Source organism: Myotis davidii, unplaced genomic scaffold (genome assembly GCF_000327345.1).
Source record: "Myotis davidii unplaced genomic scaffold, ASM32734v1 scaffold116, whole genome shotgun sequence".
Taxonomy (NCBI): Eukaryota; Metazoa; Chordata; class Mammalia; order Chiroptera; family Vespertilionidae; genus Myotis; species Myotis davidii.
This window is the reverse complement of record NW_006290632.1, coordinates 2,001,937-2,022,883: the sequence shown is the minus strand read 5'-3', so window position 1 is coordinate 2,022,883 and position 20,947 is coordinate 2,001,937. Positions and strand designations below refer to the sequence as shown.

Genomic DNA, 20,947 nt, shown 5'->3' with positions numbered 1-20,947 from the left:
CCGTTTCCGCCTCTTCTTGCGCTTCTGGTGTTTGCTGGAGGCCTGCGCGCCCGCCTCGCCCGCGCTGTCCGAGTCCTTGGCGCTGTCGGACGTGAGGGACTCGCAGTTCTGCAGCCGCAGGTCCGACTCGCTCTCCACGTAGCGCTCCACCTTGATCTGCATGGGGCCCAGGGCACTGAAGCCTTCCTCGCCCGCCTTGGGGTTCTCAAAGTCCGAGTGCTCGAAGCTGTCGTCGCTGTCGCGACTGTCTGGATTGCTGGAGCTGTGGCCTTGGTCATTGCAGTTCATGTCCTGGTCGCACGTGCTGCCCGACTTCTTCCGGTCGGGCTCCGGGTCTTCGCTGTTCTCAGACTGGTTCCCCTTCTCATCGGACTTGGAGTTCTCATTGTCCTCTGCGTGGGGCCGGCGGGGGCCGGGCGTGGTGGGGAGGGGAAGAGGAGACAAAGGAGACACCACATTAGCAGCGCCAGGCTCATCTCTCACCTGCTGGGGGGTGGGGGGATGTGTTGCGGCCCTGAGCTGCTCCACCATCTTGATGCCCTGCTTTCTCTCTTGAGGGCCTAGGTTAGCTGGACCTTTACACAACGTGTGGTCCATGGCCCAGCAGCACTGGCCGGACCGGACGCTTGCTGCAAATGCAGAGTCCTAGGCCCCCACCTATCAGATTTTGTATTTGAATAGCCCTAGACAGTGGTCAGCAAACTCATTAGTCAACAGAGCCAAATATCAACAGGAAAACGATTGAAATTTCTTTTGAGAGCCAAATTTTTTACACTTAAATTATATAGGTAGGTACATTGTTATTAACTTAATTAGGGTACTCCTAAGGCTTAGGAAGAGCCACACTCAAGGGGCCAAAGAGCCATATGTAGCTCTTTGCCCACTACAGCCCTAGGAGACTCACAGGTACATTAATGATCGAGAGGGCCTACAAACCTACTCGAGGGAGTCAGAGTAAATATCTTAGAATAAGGTGTGAGTGGCGCAGAAAAATGGTGTGTAAGGTGATTGTCTAAAGAGGTCTTGCACCTTCCACTGGTGACTAACCGTTCATTGAAAACCATATTCTTTTCCTAAAGTTATTTTTCTCTACAGTATTTACCGCCATCTGATCCACCGTTATGTTGTATTCATTTTTATTTACTTCTATCTCTTCCAACTAGAATATAAGCTCCGTGGGGCAAGGAATGTTTGCCTTTTTGGCCCACTGTATAAATGAGGAGCAGAGGCTGTCTCTTCTAGAACTTCTGCCCCAGCACAGAACTTTCAAATGAATGCAATTTAGGGGACAGGAAAACAGTCATATCCTCCCGGGCTTCCCTGAGGCTGTGTCTGGAGTGGAGGGATATTGTTTACAAACCTGGAGAGCAGGTTCCCTAAGGCTGGGGAGTGGCCCAGAACCCTAGCTACCCAACACATTTTAGGCAGAATAGAATTTCCCAGGAATACAACCTCAGAAGACTTAGGGATGATGCTGGTTTTATGGCTCTGCTGTGATGCTTTTGTATGGCAGGCAGGACTAGAACCTTGAACAAAGCATGTAACTACTCTGGCCTTCCTTTCCGTGGCCAAAGAGGCTGGGTTAGAAGAGGCTCAGGGTTTTGGGCAGCTGTGAGATTCTGTGAGATCGGTGCTCCCTGGCTCTGTGTGTCTGTGAAGGGGCCCAGGGCTTGGAGGAAAGGTAAATTTTTTATATTAATTTTCCTGTGCTCCAAAGAACTCAGAAAGCCTACTTCTCAAATAACTAGAAATGGGTTTGCCTTGCAGAGATTCAGGAAATGAGTAACAGTCCAGCACCTGAGTCATTACCAATGGCATTAAGTATCTCACTTTAGAGGCTTCATTCCAGCTTGGTGAGGATGTGGATTTTTGGGGTGCATAGTCAGAGTCTGTCTTTGAGCATCAGAGACAGCCCTGCTATCTGCTCTGGTAAAGAGGCCAGCCCTCACTATGGGGTTAGGGCAGGGCCCCTTCTGTAAGGCCAGTGGAGGACTGACATGAAGTATATTTGTGTACATATTTATACACTACAGTATATCTATATGTATGTAAACATATCACAACATACATATAAGTATATATGTATACACATAGATGTATGTATATATTCATACACTATCACATGTAAATATAAGTATTGTATGTGTATACGTATGTGTGGTGGTATAAGTGCAGTGTTTGTATGCATATGTGTGTAGAAGGAGAGACTCAGTAATACCTTGAGGCGGCGTATGTCTTAATATAAAATCTGACCAGTTGCTGTGCTCCGACGGTGGCCCTCTGCCGTGCCCCACCCCTTGTGTTCGGAAAGGCAAGCTGTAACTGCAGAACACGGAGAAGCAGTAATACCTGTAATACCTGAGGTGTCTTTAGAGTCTGACTCAGAGTCCGATGTCTCTGAGGATTCTGAGGTTTTCTCTGGCAGATGGGGGAGCTGCGCGATGTCCATCGGGGTGTCCTTGTACTCGGGGTTACTGCGGGAGGGAGGGAGACTCGTGAGGAGTGCAGGCACCCATTCTGTAGAGTTTGCTTTTCACCATCTTCTTCCCATTTCCTCGCCCCAAACTTTTGGAGTTGAGAGAGTGTAAACGACCAAACGTGAAGTAATTTCTCTGTTCATCATGGCAATTTTACAGAAGCCTGGAAGCCTGTGCTGGGGCACAGGTGCGCCCTGCTACGATGATTGAATACCCAAATGCTACGTGAAAGCCACTAACAAGCTTCTACTTAATCAGGTACCACTGGGGGCCAGGGAACTGTGCTGCTTGACATTCCTCACAGTAGAACACCTGGGGGGAAGGGAGGAGGAGAAGTGCTCTCAGCAGTTCCCTCCCATCCCTCCTGGGGTGCCCTGACTTCGCCTGGGCTCCTCATGAGTCCATTGCCTCAGTACCCTTTTCTTGGCTCCTTGATGGAGCTTCTCAGTTATTCAGATGGCTCCAAAGCTGTGGGGGGTAGGGGCAGAGCCCTGAGTGCCTAAGATCTGACAGATGCACAGGTGCACCCTGGGATGCGTGGATTATGGCTACTGAACTGTCAACACACCCATTACAATCACATTTTCATCTGTTCATGTGGTGTACACCTGTAGCTTGTTAGCTGGGAATCTGATTGCGGTGGGGAGGGTCCCAGTGTGAAAGAGACCCTAACAGAATGGATCTAACCCCACTTGCACAAACGTGTTTAACCCCTTCCCCGGCAGAAACGTGTATACTCGTTTTCACAAAATGTTCTTTTTCAGTCGTCGACGAGTATACTAAGAAAATATGGTAAAAAAAATATGGTTTATAGGAAGACGAGTTACAAACTGTTTTCATAACCAGCATCAAAAATACTATATAGAACCAAAATAAAAAAATTAGTCTGAAAAAGAAACGTTTTTAACAAAAAAATTGTTGGGGAAGGGGTTAATTTTTGTTCCATTTTAAATTCAGAAACAAGCCTTTTCTGGAAAAGAGAGGATATTCAGTCAAATTTGAGTTAGCTGTCTTCTAAAAATGCCACTCCAAGGCTGGCCCAAGGTATGAACAGTACAGGCTACTGTAACCGGAAGCCACAAGGAAAGCCTCTTGCCTCAAAATGGAAGATGCCTCTGCTATCCTTCCATAATGGCTAGCCAACCAGAGGCTCGCAATGGAGGATTACTGAAGCACTTGCTAATTTCTAGTGGAATTCCTACATTAAAGAGTCACTGGTTCAGTAACTAAAATTGCAACTGTCTCTGGGAGGGTTAATTCACTGAGATGGATTATCAGGCGCATACTCCTTAGTGTGAATTAGCTTCAACAGCAGTGCTTTCTCTAGGTAATCAGATGAGACTAATGGTGGGAAGGTAGCCTTAGCAGTAATGCAGTTTCTGAATACAAGTCTGTAATTCTACCAAGCATTGTGAGGGAATCGGAGGAAGACTGGGGAGTAATCATTTCAGAACAGAGAAGAACAAGCCTCGATGGGGCCCAGAAGTGAGAGATTCTGAGGAGGAAGAGGGAGCATGGAAATACTGCTCAAGGAAGAACAAAGGACAAGAAGGCGGGAAAGAAAAGCAAACTTGAATAGTTGCTGTTTGCCAAGGCCAGGTCCTTTTCTTACCAGATCTCTAGCCTATAGAAGGGATACCAAGGAGTTAGCACTTGGTAGAGTTTTTACTGCTAAAGCCCATCTATATTAGTCTCCTTTGGTCCAGATGGCTTGGAGGTTCACAGGTCATTTGACACTGATGGCCTGTAATTATTGAACTCAAGGGGAGTCTTTAGGTTAGCTGACACAGGCCTAGCATGTCTGAGATTGAAGCTCTTGAGCCTGAAGACTTGCCTTTGGTACCCAATCTGATTCCTTTCTCTCCATATGTAATTCGATGAACCAGAGTCACCAAACACTCATGAGCTTGTGCCATGTGGTCCTAGGCTAAACTAACAGTGTTCACCCAAAGCTGCATGGACTGACCTCTCCTTAACCCTTCTCATGCCCTCCATTTGGAGGCAGAGTAGGAAGTCATGAGGCTGAAGGTGCAGTAAGGAAGATCCAAATAGGAAGAAATCTCCCTGAATGGGAGCAACAACCACATAGATTGTTTTAGTGCCCTAGGGTACATCACCGTGGGAAACAGGCATCTTCTTATCCATGGTGTCTCTGTTACCTGTGTCTAATTCTTAATAATAATGGGTCTCCTTGGCACAACTCTATTTTTTGCCCAGGAAAATACTGTCAATGCCATAGTATCTTATCCTATTTCCTCTTTGGCATTAAGTTTATAACCTTCGGCCTGACATATTGCCACTGTCTCATAACCTTTATATAAAAGGATTTCTTGATGCCACAAACACATGATTGCATGAAATTCAGGCCTTGGAGGAATTCACATTAAATACACATACCTTTAGAGAGAATTGATGTAGAGTAGAAGAGGTCAAAAATGGGGGAAAAAAGTAGATAAATGAAGACTCTTTTAAGTGGTGCACATTAAAGCCCTCTCTAGAGCAATAATCGTTAGTGTCTGATTGATATGCTATTGGTAGCAAGCACATTCATGCCTTCAAGTCATCACCAACGTGCATGAACACACTCTGAAGGGTCAGAGTGCTGATGAGCCATGGTTGTCAGCATCTCAGCTTCATTTGGCTGTCTCAAAGAAAAATGGGATTCAAGTACTCCCTGTCTAGATTATCAGCCAAAGGGTAACAACTTCCATTCATAAGACCTATTGGAAATTTTCCTACTCAGACCATGTGTGGGCCCTGCTTGGTGGCTGCAGGCCAAGGGAAGCCAGAGATGGGAATGACAGTGGTGGAAGGGAGCCAGCTGAATGTTCAGATAGCTCCATGACAGGATTGGTGGAAAACCTCCCACAAAGCTTGCCCCCAAATGCAGACCACCCAGGCTTTGATCTTGGCTACTTTTTTTGCTAGTTTGAATCCAAAGGCAGAAAGGAGGAAGGAATGAGAAATGGTGCTGCATGCTAGAATTTAGGAAGCTTTTGAGTGTGGCCACATTCATGGATGTCAATTTGAGGGCACATTAAAAAAGTTGTAAAACTTGCCTGAGGTCACAGAATAGGCAAAAGAAGGTTGCCTTCATTTTTATACTAATACTAGAGGCTCAGTGCATGAAATTTGTGCACTTGGGAGGGGGGTCCTTCAGCCTGGCCTGCACCCTCTCAGAGTCTGGGAGCCCTCGGGGGATGTCTAACTGATGGCTTAGGACCCCTCCCTGTGGGGAGCCTAAGCCAGTAGTGGAACATCCTCCTGCATTGAGTGTCTGCCCCCTGGTGGTCAGTGTGTGTCATAGTGACTGGTCGTTCAGCCTTTTGGTTGATTTGTATATTACCCTTTTATTATATAGGATTATCTTGATTCTAGCAAAGCAAGCTACTATACTGGGGGATTCTAAGGAATGGAATACAGGAGAACTATAACATACCTTGCTTAATTTCATCCCCTTTTGCTTAATTTTCACAAGGATTGGAGTGTGTGAGTGCGTGTATGTGCGTGTGGAGAAGGGGGTGCTTTTGAAGGCATCAGTTTTAGGCAAACATCTATATTCTTTTTATGGCCTGAGCATTTTTGGGGAAACCAAAGCAGCTTCTGCAGAGCTTTCCAAATGTTGACAGACCAAGCATTATTGACAGTGTTGTGAATCTGCCCTGGAAGTCCCTTCCAACATAGCTTTGATCTTTTCACATTTCTTTGACTCTTGTGTAAAGAAAAGCAGAATTTCCACATAATTGCACACTTGATACTGTCAAGAGATAATACAGCATGCCAGTTACTAACCATTGGGATGCCTATTTTATGACTGAAAGAGAAGCAAACAAGAATTAGAAAATATACCTAAGAAGGTAATTCACCCAGATGATGTTCTTCTCATTTGCATTCTTGGCATTAATAGCTATGGTGGCACTAGACTGTATCCAGATATAGCCTCCGTTCTTCTGCATCCAGCGGTAGTACTTCGTCACACACTGGCCCTTATTCAGCACTGGGGGGAAAACAAAACAGAAGGCCCTGCATATTAAGACTGGGACCAGATGATTGTCATGTCTGCAAAAACTCAAGCTTAGAAAGGGGAGGACCGCACTGAGCCAGGGTGGCTCCCTGTATGCTTAATGTAGAAGGCCATTAGCAGAACAAATAAAATCAACAATTCAGTGGAGCAGCGTCTCCCCAGGGAGGGTTGCTAGCATTTGCAGCAAAACTTTGTTCCCTTTTGGGCAGCCATGGAGTGGAAGGAAGAATAAAAGGACTACAAATCTTTTTGGCTCACAGAATACCTAATGCAGTGTGGATATTGTCAATGGGCTCGCCATCCGATGGCAACAAAGGCAAATGTGTACGGATTTATTCATAGCTTTGAGGTAGACCTCTTTGAGATTCTGGGTATTCAAGTCGCTCCGAAGACACTTTACCCCGCCTTTGATCGTTCACCTCACGCGAGCCAGCAGTGTCAGCCCGCGCCCTTGTGCATCTGTTCCTTTTGATCTTGTGCAACAGAATTTATGGCCCACGTATGAACTAAATTTCCATTGGTCAGTCAGGGGAAATTCTGGTGAGACTTTACGGAATGTTGGAACAAAATAAATTTCCCAGCCGCGTCAGAGAGGAATGCTGGCCTAAGGGAGGCACGGAATTGACTTGGCTGGAGCCAGAGTGACAGCTCCACACAGACTCTGAAATATGGCCCCAAATGAAGGAACAAGTAAAAACAATCAGTAATGTGAAACGGTGCCATTAAATACCCACCGAAAGAGAGCTTTAAAATGCAGATGTTAAAAATGATACTTTAACCAAAATCTTGCCAAGTCGAAATTGATTTGACTTGTATCTGGGTACTCCTGAGCTAGTAAAAGGGGGAAATGCACTAAATCATCCCTGAAATAAAGTGCTACGGGTGGGAATGGTTTAAAAAGATGCCGGAAACGTGCAAATCCTCTGCTATTGCTTGGATACGCATGGCAGCGACTCCACACCCCCCAGCAGCCTGCCAGCTGGCTGGCCACTAGAGGGCAGTGTGCACTCGTCCACATCACCCACTTTTGGCATGTCCTTGTCTCTGTCTGCTAAAATGAAAAAGCTCTAACTGCTGTAATAAATTTGGCTAAATTAGCTGCTAAATGGTTATCTCAAGTAATATGTATTTGCATTAATCATCTTGCTCTAAACCAGAACAAGCCAGAGTCCTAAAGACGTAGTAAATTCATATTGTCCATTTAATTACGGCTAATAAGTGCTTCATATACAATAGTTTCATGAAGTACATTTTGATTTTTTTTTAGCGGGGGGGGGAGGGTATAGGAGTAAAGGGAAGTCACTTTGGAAAAGAGCTGTGTTTAAGGCTGTTGAAGCACTTTGCTGTCATGTCTGAGCCACTCTTCCTGACCCCCAAAAGCGATCAAAAATCAAACCTCCACCTATTATATCCATAAACATATAAACTTCAATGCCTTCCTCCCATTTCTCACTTTTTCTCACAACAGACTAAATGGATGGTTGTAAAGTTGAATAATTATATATCTTAGCAGTTGCTTGAGAAAGCCTTGCTTTGATGAGGACTTCAAGTAGTAGCAAGTTCTATTCCATAACCAATTGACAGCTTAGGCTGGCTCTAAGTCCCGGGACTGTCGTCGGCTGGTGGCCAGGCTCCACAGGTAGCATTGCACTCGCCTTTTGTGGGCGATGGAAAGTTCTGCCATTCTGCATGCATGGCTTCCCGGGCTACAAGACCACGCGGTGAAGCTGAGAGCAGTAAAATACGAACTCTGCCGCACAGCTCTCTGTCAAGCTATTGTTGCCTGCAACGAGATGTGCTTTATTCAAATCCTCTCAACCTGGTTAACTGTTAATAGAGGAGAGATGGGTTATGAAATTCCGCCCACTATTTTCACAGGGAAAGTTGATAGCCCCCAATCAAGGATTGGTATATAATTCTATCAGCTGTGTAACTGGAACAAGGAGTTATTCTGAATGGTTCTAGTTATTTAACAAAGGCAAAGAGCCTAACAAGTCCATGTTTTAAAGCACACGAAGAACACACTGAGATGGTAGACCACTTAGACGGCTGGGGAGTCTGGATTTTTGACCCAAAGCAGGCAAATTTAAAATACATGTATATCACCAGAATACTTTGCATAGAAAGGGTCAAAGTGAGAACGGAATTATAGCCAAATTAGAATGTACAGAATCAACATAAAGATCAGCCCCTCTTCTTAATACTTTCTCTTACTTAAAGACAATCAAAGAAACAAAAATCTCAAATTTGAAATGCAAAACCAGCAAAATGTCTCCCTCCCTGCTGGGATCCCTGCTATGCGATGGAAGGGTGGTGTCATCTTTTTGCGTTAAGGAAGTTTGACTCTTGGTGTGCTTTAGTGCATCTGTGCTTCCTGAGAAGATAAAAACAAATTTATTATGAATGAATGAATACATTAATACAGCCTTCTTCATCACCCAGGCCCAGGGCCATCTAGTAAAGGGGGGAGACCTACTGAAAGAGTCAGGCCAGGTAAATTTTGATGTGAGGAAGTGGTTGAAAGGACTGACAAGGGGTTCCTTGGGCGTCAGGAGCTAGTTGAGTGCCTTAACTTACCCTGGTGAATGCCACAGAGCAGATATGGGAGCCCACCTTTGGTAGGCTGAAGAAAAGTTTGACTTAATCCATTACTCCCCCCCCCGCCCCCACCAGCCTGACAAACATAATTCTTAAAAGGTAACCATTTTACCATGGTCTTAGGTCATAACTGTTTCCTAAGGATTAGTGTTTTCTGAATGAGACCCCACGTGCTGGTGCGAATCTACATAACCAGGATAAGGGACTGAGTTAGCTCCCACTGTGGCATCCAATGATGATCAGAGTATTGACCAGTGGCTTTTGCTTTTCAAGAGGCCCCCTAAAGGAGGTTATAGTGGAATTTTATTTCGTTTAAAATAAACAAGAAAAATATTTTTCTTGGGGCTCCAGAATATAAATCTATGACTTTTGGATGAGACTCCCGCTCTTTTTTTTTTTTTTTTTAAATCATATTGGCATATCAGCTAGATCATTCCAGCTGGGCCAGAGGCAGGGTCTGCCAGCCTTTCCTGAGCTCACCTTGAAGGAGATTTTTAGTTTGTAATAAATTAGACAATTTGAAAAACACAAAAACTTTTTTGATTCTCTTCAATCCAGTAGCTGTTGTTTTTATTTTTGAGTTTTAGCTTGTGATAGAAATGAGAGGGTGTTTGTATCAGTGTATTTCATTAAGGTTTTTTTTGTTGTTTTGTGTTATTTTTTTTTAAAATATATTTTATTGATTTTTTACAGAGAGGAAGGGAGAGAGACAGAGAGTTGATTTTTTTTTTGTTTTGTGTTATTTTTTGTGAGGAAAAACAGAAATAAACATGATGTAAGTCATTTGTTGTGAAAGTCCTTAAAATATGGTTAATTGTCCTTTGAAAAGAGTCTGGGAGTAATTTCATAGTAATTTCATAACAATGTGCTCAAACTATAAAGAATGGAACTAGAGAGAGAGGAAATGCATGTGTGGGCCCTATTTTTAAACTGATGTCATGATGTGGTCGGACACTTAACCTAGCACCTTCTTTGTGATTTATGCCCACGTCCACTGCTTGCTTTCACACTTTTTGGTGGTGCAGCCTGTGTGTCCCTCACTGAATTCATTAATCACATCATCACATCTGTAGAATTACGTCTTTAAAGTTGTGCTATAGGAATTAGTTTTTATTAAAGGATCCCCAAACATTGAAGTGGTCTTTCCTTAGCTTGTATAGGACAAACATGAATACAGAGGGAGGATGAGGACCTCTTTCCCAGGGTCACTTACAACCTCAAAGGGTCCCAGGTGTGTCTGTGATGCCTCTGCTACCATGTAGAGCCAGCTCCTTTTCACCCTGAAGTCTAGGGTGTAACCACTGCTGTGTCTGCCATCACTACCAGGAGAACCATGAACCTGGCGTCAGTACCACCTACCTTCCAAGCTAAAGGTGCCTGAGTAACAAACCGTGTTCTTCAGAGGAGAGAGGCGACTCCACTGTGAGAACAACACAATACAGACAAGAGCCGTAGCTCCTGCTGGCTGCATTGTTCCAGGCCTGCTCATCTCACTAGCCATGGCTGGCGGCATCAGAACACCATCCACCCCAACCGTGAAGGGGGTGGCGAATATGGATCAATCAAAAGGACATTGCACAGAGCCAACGTTACAGAACACGTGGCTTTTTACATCAAATACAACCCTGCCCCCACTCCCCATTCCCCAGTATTATTCAATATCTTTTTAAAATGTTGCCGGTTCAATGGATTTGGGCTTGCTGGTAGGGATGCAAGAAATGTACTGCCGTCCCCCCAAACCTGAGGGCTTTTGCTGAAGCATACAGCCATGGCTCTGCAGTTACCAACAAAAGCCGTTCAGTTGTGTGTTTTTTTTGGGAAAACTTGGTCCACAAAGATAGACTGAGGACTGAAAGGACATAAAGGAAGCCTGTGTCTGTGGCAGGAACATAATTCTGTTCGTAAATCAAAACAAATCGGTCCAAGTTTGCCTTCAGAAATATGGAGAATAAAAGAGAACATGGTCTCTTCCTGTTGGGCTGTTCTACAAAATCAAAGCCAAAGACTCTAAATAGTGAGTTGCTTGTGTCTTAGAAAGAAGGAAGCAGTCTAATTCAGCCTGAAGAGGAGATGGAGAACACGCATCAAAAGCGGCCTTTTAGCGAAGTGTCTCACAAAAGGACATTTTAGTGGTTTGCATATGCATTAAAAAGCTGCAATACTTGGCGTATTCAGGTAAGTATAGAATAAATAGGAAATGGTGAGATCATCGGAGATTTCACACTTCACATTCACAGGGCTGAACAAAGAGCTTCATTATCGCCTGGCGATAGGAGGACGCATCTGCCGCGCCATTCACCCCTCCTGAGGTACCTTCATCAATGGCTGCAGAGAATGGAGAGCAGATGCCTTGTGCTGGAACTCAAAATTATTTTGAATTCACTAATGTGGAGTGTGTGTGTGTGTGTGTGTGTGTGTGTGTGTGTGTGTGTGTGAGAGAGAGAGAGAGAGAGAGAGAGAGAGAGAGAGAGAGAGATTCTACTTAGTACCACAGTTGGGTGCTTAGCTATAGCCACTGGTTCTCTTTCTACATTCACAAACTGGCAGATGAAACATGAAAAAGAATACTGACTCTTTAATCTCTGCTTTTCCACCTAAGGCCCAAGGCAGGCTGACAGGCAACTTCATTCTGGAAACAGGATTTTTTTTTAAAAAAATTCTGGATTACTTTTTCCTCTGCTTTTGAAAACTGTGGGCTTATAGGGGAATGAACCTGACATAGACTTAAAACAAGAACAAGTTTCTTTATCTAAAAAGTTATAGTCCTTGATGCTTTCAGGAAGGTCATTTCAAAACCCACAGGAGAAACAGCCTTCGAGCCAGAAACCGCATTAAGCGCTTTATTTACTCACAATGGAGACAGTTTTTCATTTAGAATTGCTCATAGGATCAACCAAGGCTTTGATGCTGGGCAGTCTTTCCTAAAGATTTTGCAATTAGTGAGCTAGATGTCTTAAATAGCAGGCATCCATGAATTGGTTTTTTTTTTTTGGGGGGGGGTTATTTTCTTTTTCTTTTTTTGCAAATCTATGTGCTGAGCAATATTTGGTAACATTTAACACTTAATCTGAGTTCTAAGGACAGAGACCTGTGGATGTTCTGTGAACAACTATGCATCATCTATGGATTTTCCCCCTCATATGCTAATGACAGGCCCTGCTTGAGTTGCTATCTGTGTGATTTATAACCTCAGAAGAGGTTTTTTCCTATACCCCAGCCAATTGATAGATTTTTATTAACTGTTAATATTGAATCATGCAGAAAACTTTTCATTGATTTAGAACATGTCAATTTGTTAAGTTTAAAAAATAAATTCCCCTTTTCTTCATGATACTGTACTGATTTGGAGACCAAAGCTTTTAAATAGTGATAGTAAGGTGTCCTAGGACAGGAAGGGTCGAAGTACTTGCTGGCATGAGTGACATCTGAGATCACAGATATTTTTTCAAGCTGTTTCAGTCCAACCAGGGAGCTCAGTACCACGCGTTCCTGCCCTTCTCCACCTAAAACAGTTAAGGTCAGAGGATTTTTAGCCCTATGCTTTCTTTTTGTTGGCAGGGATTTACTACATAATGGAGAAGCAGTGAATCTTCAGCATGAAATTAAGAAAGAATTATGGCTAAGAAATGAGGGAAATGGTGGATTTATTCTCTTTCACTAAATATTTTTTGAAGGTCTACTCTGTGCCAGGCACCTGCTGTGGGCCCCTCTTCCCATAGCCCTCTCACTGAGTCACAGAAATTCCACTCCCCTGGCCACTATTTGGTTTAAGTTTGGAATATGAGGAAGCCCTGGACAGTGAGACTCTCTCTACTGTGGGAGGTTATTTCTGTGTGCCTTTGAACGGGAGACAGACTTTTGTCAGTTATTGTCACGAATAAATTTATAATAGTGACAACCATGATGGAAAGCGCGCGCGCGTGTGTGTGTGTGTGTGTGTGTGTGCGTGTGTGTGTGTGTGTGTTGGGGCAGGGGGGGCGGGGTGTCTGGCCTGAATGAACTCTTCTCCTTCCTTTACAATTGAAGAGTGATGGAGCCTTGGGGAGGTTAAGTTGGAATGTAGGGAGAACTCCAAAAAGGCAAAAGGGATGAAGGTGGATCTTATACTCGGATTTATTTTGTGTCCTCTCAGGGACCCTGTGTTTCTGGATGCAGTCACTTCATTAAATCCACTAAACATCTTCAATAAGAGATACGAAAGTGGTGAGGCATAGACATACAAAAACTAGTGTTCTGTAAAGTCAGTAATGTTTAAAGCATCCCAGACAAATTCCATTTGTTCACTTGTTCTGCAGGTTTTCAGAAATCCAAGTCCTTTGTTGTGAAAATGTTACCCTCCCACGTAGCCCTGATTGTTGACTGTTCCTGCACAGATATTCTGCCACTTCCTCTGGCTACAACTCTACTCCAGGGTTTTATGTTTGATGGTCTCCCAAGTCCCATGGGCACTGCCTGTGAAGGACTAACAAATGGTAGGACTCCAGCTGTTTTTTTGATCATGAAGTGAAAGATAAATACAGAGAAAGTATAAGTCATTTTACTTGGGTTTTCTGTTATTTGTAAGTAGATGAATTTTAGCTGATAGGCCCCACCGAATAGGAAGGCATAGCAGATGTAGAACTTCATAAATGGGTTCCAATAACTTGATCGTTAGTGAACCCTACATTATGGAAAAAAACTAAAACCCAACATCGTATGCTAAAGACATGCACAAATTAAATCCTGTGCTGCTCATTTGTGTAAATAAAGTTTGAGGTCTTTTGAGATATGTAGGATATCATTGAATGGATTTATTTTAAGGAAAGTGTTTTTTAAATATGTAGTTTATAGAAGGTAAAGAACAAGATGCTATTATAAGTAGTAATGGAATCTAATGGAATTGTTTTTAAGTTAATTGTTCTAGGTTAAAATGGATGATTTAGAAGTATTTTTTTTTCTGATAATGCTTTATAAGAGCTATGGGTTATTTTCTCTCAAATATCAGGTGTTCTTTTTTTTTAAATAATAAAAGCAACTACTAATTAAAATAGTACTAAGAAAAAACACCAGGAATCCACATTAGAATTGTATTAGGATATATCAGTCAAATTGAAGTTGTGGCTAACTCTCTGAGGTTAGGGAGAAAAGTTTGTGTGTGATTGTACTTCGTGTCCTTCTAAGCCTGGTATGCACTTATTTGCCGCCCTCCCCCCCCCCAATATCTCCTCTGGCATGGCTTCTTGCCATCTTCTTTCAAGGTCCAAGGAAAAACACTTCCTATGGGACTTCTCCATCCTCCCTTAGTTGCCGCTACCTCTGGAGCTTCTGTGTTTTGTTTATATATCTTACTAGTCCTCATTTTATGCCCCCTTTTCAAAATGGGCTGTTTCATGCTGTCTTTTCCATCAGTATGCAAACTCCTTGAAGGTAGAGACCATATATTGGTTATTTTTGGAACCTTATAGGAATACCACGAAGTTTTGCACATAGGAAGTACTCACAAGTGTTAGATCAGTGGTTCTCAACCTTGGCTGCACATTAGAATCACCTGGGAATCTTTTTAAAATCCTGATTTCTGGGCCTCATCCTCTGGAAATTCTGTTTCTTTGTTACTAATGTTGTGGCCTCACTAATTCACTCCTGCCTAAAAACCTGGCTTTATTTTGTCTCTGTGTGACAGTCTCTATCATGGACAGGCACACGATATGGGCTAACTTGGGTTTTGAAAAAAGTCAGACATGGTGGCTGTTACACGCATTCCCTTTCATGGGAGTGTTCATATTCATATGGGAGAAGCAGAAAAATCATTTGCTTTGGGGAAAAAAGTCCAGCCAATGATTAGGTTGCATCTAAATCCCAAAGAGTCAGCCCTGAAAATGGCTAAGATCAGAAAATAGAAGAGGGTCCCGTGTGCTCTCTGGATTTAGCCCACACATCAAACTTGATCCCTTCTCTTCTCCCTTCACTCCCAGCTTCCGCTGCTTGCTGAGTGCAATGGCAGCAGACCCAAATCAACAATTAAATCCCCCCTTTGTTTGTGTGGCAGATGACAAATGCATGGAGGACATCTTGTGTTTCCTAGGCAGGCAGGGCACTTACTTTGATTGATGCTGTGTTGTGGAAAAAAATGAGCTGGGAAGGAATTACAATGGAGGGCCTGCAGACTGGAAGGGGATATACTAATTAGTCCTGCATTAAGCAGTCGGCTTGCATTGGTGATGAGCCGCCTTCAGGAGGAAAGTGTAGGGGTTATTGATGCAAAACAGGATGGAAAGCATTATGCCAGGTAGCTGTGCATTAGTTTTGTTAGGAAGTATAGAATTTAGTAATTAAGAGAGAAATACTTAGGCTACTGTATTTTTTTTAACACCTCCAAATATATTGGGCAGACCATACTTTTTAACTCTACACAGTCACATAGACAAGCTGGAAGCCCTTCTCCCATTCGGAAATAACCCTTCCAGTTTCCTCATCCCTCAGGGTCCCAGGGAGGGATAGCTGCCTCTTCCCCATACTCTCTGGCTCCTTTTTCTCAAGTCCCACAGCGCCAGAGCCCTGGGCCTTGGAGGAAGTTTTCCTTCAGGCCGCTCTTTCCAGGTTTTAGAGAGTTGTTGTTGGTTTCACCAGGGAAGAACCGGAGGGCTATGGCAAGACAAATTCAACATCTTCTGTGGACAAAAGGCTGGATGAAAAGGTACATGGAGAGTTTCTTGTCTGGTTTAGCATTCTGGATTTGCTTTTCTATTTCCCAGGCAACTGGTAGAGGTGGAGTAGTAGATGGCTGTGCTTTTCCGTTCACATCGAAGAGTGACATTGATGCTCTGGGTAACTGGAATGTGCGACTCCAGGTGACAAGACTAGACAGGACTAGTCATCTTGAGGTCAATACCTCCTGAGCAATGGAGAACTGGAGGGTGACAGGCAAAGTTGCTCAAATAATTGCTGATATGAATGGTTTAATATTCAAACCTTGGCATGTTGATTTGGTAAATTTGGCCTAAAGAATCGATGAGATGGGTTCAATGACTTCCGTGAGGTGAAAAAAAGAAAAAAATTGTAAGAGGATTTTGCTCACAGTGTGAAAAAAGAGGACCTAAAACTCCTTTGGTTTTAGAATACCAGTATAATTTCACTAACTCACCGTGTTGGTATAGATAATGTGATTTTTAGTGGTTCTTTATGTTGAAATGCAGTCAACTATCAGGTGTCTCCTGCTAAGCTAATGGGAGAGTCCATGGTCCAAAGTTCTTGGTTCAATTTATCAAAGTTGTCAAATGCTGGTGCAGCTGAGATTTCCTTTTACTTTTCTCATTCTAGAGACAAGTTCACCTAAAGATTTGCAGATGCCTATGCTAGGAAAAAAGATATATGTGATAAAGATAGCGTTTTGAGTTACCAAAGTCTACTGAGTCTTTTCCCAAAATTTTATCCATAAACTGGAGCACAAGGCAGATATCAAAGTATCAGAAATATCATCAGACAGCTAAAAACTGCCTTTCATGGACAGCACCAGGAATTGTGCCAATCGCTGTAGGAAGAAAAGCTAAATAGTTAATGTGGTTTATTTTTTAACCATGCCTTTGTTTTAGAATTCTATCTTATTCTGGAACTGATTTGATGTCACCATGACCTTCACCTGCCAAGAAGGCACAGTTGAGGCATCTTCGGTAACAGCCTGGGGCTGTGGACAAGGGAGACGCTGTGCTGGCTCTTTGCCTTTTTTTCCACAATGTTTACACGACCAAGACTTATTACATGCCCTGTCATTTTGTTACTGGGCTGGCTTTAGTTAGAGAATTAGGTAAACATGGGACATTCCATCACACAATTTTAGACTCAATCTTACTTTATAATGATGCTAATGTTTATTGTACAGAGCGAGATGCATTTGTGTACTTTAGCATTTTTTTTTTCGGTCACAGAATGCCAAACCTGACATTGGCATTGTTTTGGCGTGTGTGTGTGTGTGTGTGTGTGTGTGTGTGTGTGATTGAAGATCTTAAGCACTATAAGAACGATGAAATTTCAATCTGATTAGGATCAAAATTCTTCAGGATCAAAACACTCCTTTTTCTCCCCCTACAGTTTCACTAATTGTGTGCTACTTGACATTGTGGAGTTATTCCACAGCATGGTAGCTAAATATGTGCAGTGCATTTTACTGTGCAGAATTATCAGCTCATTCTATTTGTTTTTCATGTGTTTAAGGTTATTAAAAGAATTTTAAATTAGAAGTCATGTGTATGGGTTGAAAGAGTGAACTCAATCATTGTTAGTAGGCTAAATCATAAAGCAATAGCCAGTATGTCAATATCAAGTAATGAAAAAAAAATCACAGAATTTGAAAGCATACCTTCTCTGTTTATTAGCTGGCAAGATACCAGAAAAATTAGGAGACTACCACAATAGTGAGTGGCAGAGTTGTTTATTTTCAGCACTCTCAAATTATTCCAGTTACTGGAAATGAGATAAAAGTAGATCGGAAAGAATGGCACCAAACATATTTTGTCGGAGACCTCTGCTTTATGGGAAGGAATGAACTGCCCCAGCCCACTGTACTCGAGGAATTGTGTTTCTTCCAGCTGTAAATCAAATCCCAGAGAGAAAGCATGATGTTTTCCAAATAATAACTGAGGATGACAAAGTTCTTTTTTGTCAGCGTCAGGTTTCTGAATTTAGACCTCAATTAAGATTCCCAAATGAAAAAGCACCACTCTCCCCCTACGACAGTGTCCTACAAACAACACTCATTTTTAAAGTCTGGCTCTCTGGCATATATTGGTCCCAAAATATATCTTCAGCTTCCTCTAAAGATTCTGATTTTTCCTCCATTTTCTCTAAATTCCCAGCTACAAAAAAAACTGGATGTTTCCTAAAAGGAAACAGCATCATTCCTGCCCCCACCCTCCAATGAACCGACAAGCCTCTGCTTCTGCAGTACACACGCCCGTTCATCCACGGCAGCAGTGTGCCCCCCAAGTCCCTGGTGTGTGGGCCTAGGCGCACAGTCCGTGCTGGGAGCAGACTCTGCTGGAGAGCAGCCTGGCGGGCAGGCTTTTCCCAGAGACATGCTACCAACAAAACCTGACACTGAACTTGGTCCCGGGTCTTTGTTGCGAATTCAGGGCTAAAACCACAGAACAAGATGCTCCCACTCTGAGACTTTGGCTAGCTTACTGTCTCTCCATCATCCTTTTGAAGATCTGAGATTGAAAGGAGCGAACAACTGCTGTCCTCACCATGGCAAGAAAGGGGGGAGGAAGAAAGTGCAAAGGCCACCTGGCTGCTCTTACTACAAAAGAAGCTTCCGTTTCAAGCTCATCTGTGGTACCTTGCAGGTGTTTAAAACCAGCGTTTGGGACTGGGTGCAGAAGCTTCTAGGAAGAAAGCTGGCAGGCCCTCCTCTTCTAGGAAGAGTCCACGAATGGCCATTAAAGGGGTCTCTGGTTGGAAGGAGACAGTCCCTTCCTAAGAAGTCTCCCAGGTCAGTGCTCTCGCCGGTGGGATGGGCAGACCCCACCCACGCACAGTAAACAGCGCCGCTGAGTCCGAGGAGGGAAAGCTTCAGGAGGATGCTGGCTGCCGGTTACTACGTGGACCCAGCCAGGAAACTGCTGGTGCTGCTTTGCTTAAATGCCACAAAGGGTGCCTTGGACGTCAGCCTGCAGGCCAGGAGCTGGGAACTGGACTCAAAGAGCTGAAATTAGTTTTTTTTCTTTTCCCCACGAGTCTGGAGATGGAGACTCCTGCTCCTCTGAATAACCCTCTTTCCAGAAACACACCAAGAAGACACTGCCTTTGAGCGCTGCCCTGTCCACGCCGTGTGCTCCGCCCCTGCTCCCTGGGCTTCCCTCACCCTGGCTTTGTGGCTAGTCCAGTAGGCATGTTATAGGGCTCTGGCCTGTTTGACCTTGTCTTCTCCCTTGTATAGTATTTTGAAACTGGGACCACACATTTCAGAGTGGAAGTTGCTCCCTAGAAAATGAAAGGGTCAAGAAAGCACTTAAGACAAAGGTTCTGTCATTGTGTCATGGGGGAGAAAGCACAAGAGACCATGAAATCCCAGGTGAGTGCCTAAAGACCCAGCAATTTCTCTGGGCCCGAGGTCCGACTTTCAATCTAATTCCAACACAAGTTGAAGTGATTTATGTCTCACTTTTTCTTACCGCATGTTGACAGTCCTCTCAGAAGTGCACAGGCGACATGAAGGAAGAAATCGGCACTGAAACCAAACAGGCATCAGAGAGGCAAAACCCGCCAGCTTGTGCCCACACACGCACGAGAGGTACTTACAGTCCAAGTGACTGTGCCGGATGCCCTCCACGTCCTCCGCGTGGATGAAGTGGTAGCATCTCTTCCCCACAATATCTACAGGGGTCAGATCCATGTAATCGCTGATCCTACAAGAGGAACAACAGACTGGAATTCAGAAGGGGAGAAAATACAGAAACTGTGAGATGTCTTAGAGACAAACCTACTGGCGATTTTCATTATCCCAGGGTACCTGAGAGGATTTGGCACTTTGAGGGAAAACTCTTTATACATAAGGTTATTTCTTTGATGAATAACATTTTCTAAACTAGAAAATGTGCTAGGTCAAGCAATTGTGTTTAAATAATTAGATAGGTTCTTTCTTTCTTCTTTCTTTCTCTCTTTCTTTCTTTCTCTCTTTCTTTCTTTCTGTCTTTCTTTCTTTCTTTCTTTCTTTCTTTCTTTCTGTCTCCTTCCTTCCTTCCTTCCTTCCTTCCTTCCTTCCTTCCTTTCATCAGAATGCACATTTAGACAACATAATTCCATGAAATCATTGAGAATCAGGAACAATGAAAGATTCTCATTAGAAGCCAAGATAATTCAAGGTTACATAATAAAATAAAAACATGTTATGTTTATACCAAATGATTAGAGACACCTTTCATTTAAACAGATTGGTCTTCTATTGGGTATTTCCATGCAAAAGGGCTTCAACTGCTTCTTGGCACAAAGTGCAAATTGGCATTTCAAGGGCTAGAATTTAAATGCCGAGACATACAGATGCCTGGGGGTATTATCTTTTTTAGTCTTAGCCATCTGGGAACTCGGCTTTCGCTCCTGGCCTTTTAACTGGTGCTTTGTGGTGGAGTCCACACAGAGACTTTAAACCACTTCAGCGGCTCTGCCCGCCTTGCGCTCGGCATTACGTGTGTGTAAGCCGTGCACTGATTGCCCAGACGTCAGTGTCCTCGGGCGGGAGCGCAGGAAAAGAGCACAGAACTGGAAAACACGTTGGGAGAATCTGCCTGGTTTACACAAACACGTCAAAACGCTTATTATCCTCCTCCCTTCCCAAGCGCAGACTCGTTCTGGTCAGTCCAAAATAAAATACATCTTTTGTTTAATTTATTCTCTTTAATGTCCCTGCGTGTTTTGTGGTCTGTGACTTATAATGTATGCAAATACGAAGTGAGTCTTTAGAAATGACATGTTTAAGAAACTCATGAGATCACTGCTGGGGAGTTGACTCTGACTCCCAAAGCAGGGAAATAAGAAATAAAACAAAAACAGGATAATATGGAGTATAATTAAAACATACTACACAGTGAGTGAATGTCTCAATGTCTAGCAATATAAATCATATTTGGCAAACCTAGAGAAGACTAAGTGGGGTGATAAAAAGGAGTATTTCCTCAGGATTCCTCTGTTTTCTGGTACAAAACAGATTAGTCGGTGTTTTCCTGAAACCATTAGCTGCTTCCCCGCACTCTTTACACCCCCTTTCTGCAAATGAGGGAACAAGGATGTCATTAAAAGGCCCTCATTGGTGTTTCTGAAGTTTGCCAGCTCCTCTGAAAGCATTAGATGTCAGCTTTGCCGGAGGCTGTCCCGGGGAACG

At 43.5% G+C, this 20,947-nt stretch overlaps 1 protein-coding gene across 1 annotated transcript in view; it reads right to left on the bottom strand.

Moving 5' to 3' along the window:
• Nucleotides 1-20,947, bottom strand: part of NPAS3 (neuronal PAS domain protein 3) — an 815,671-nt gene that overhangs the window by 2,461 nt on the left and 792,263 nt on the right. Inside the window, exons 9-12 of the mRNA XM_015563843.1 lie at nt 19,372-19,478; nt 6,327-6,474; nt 2,350-2,474; nt 1-392 (exon numbers count right to left, since the gene is read on the bottom strand). Of these exons, the coding sequence (XP_015419329.1) occupies nt 1-392; nt 2,350-2,474; nt 6,327-6,474; nt 19,372-19,478 (772 nt within the window). The remainder of the gene's footprint in view (nt 393-2,349; nt 2,475-6,326; nt 6,475-19,371; nt 19,479-20,947) is intronic.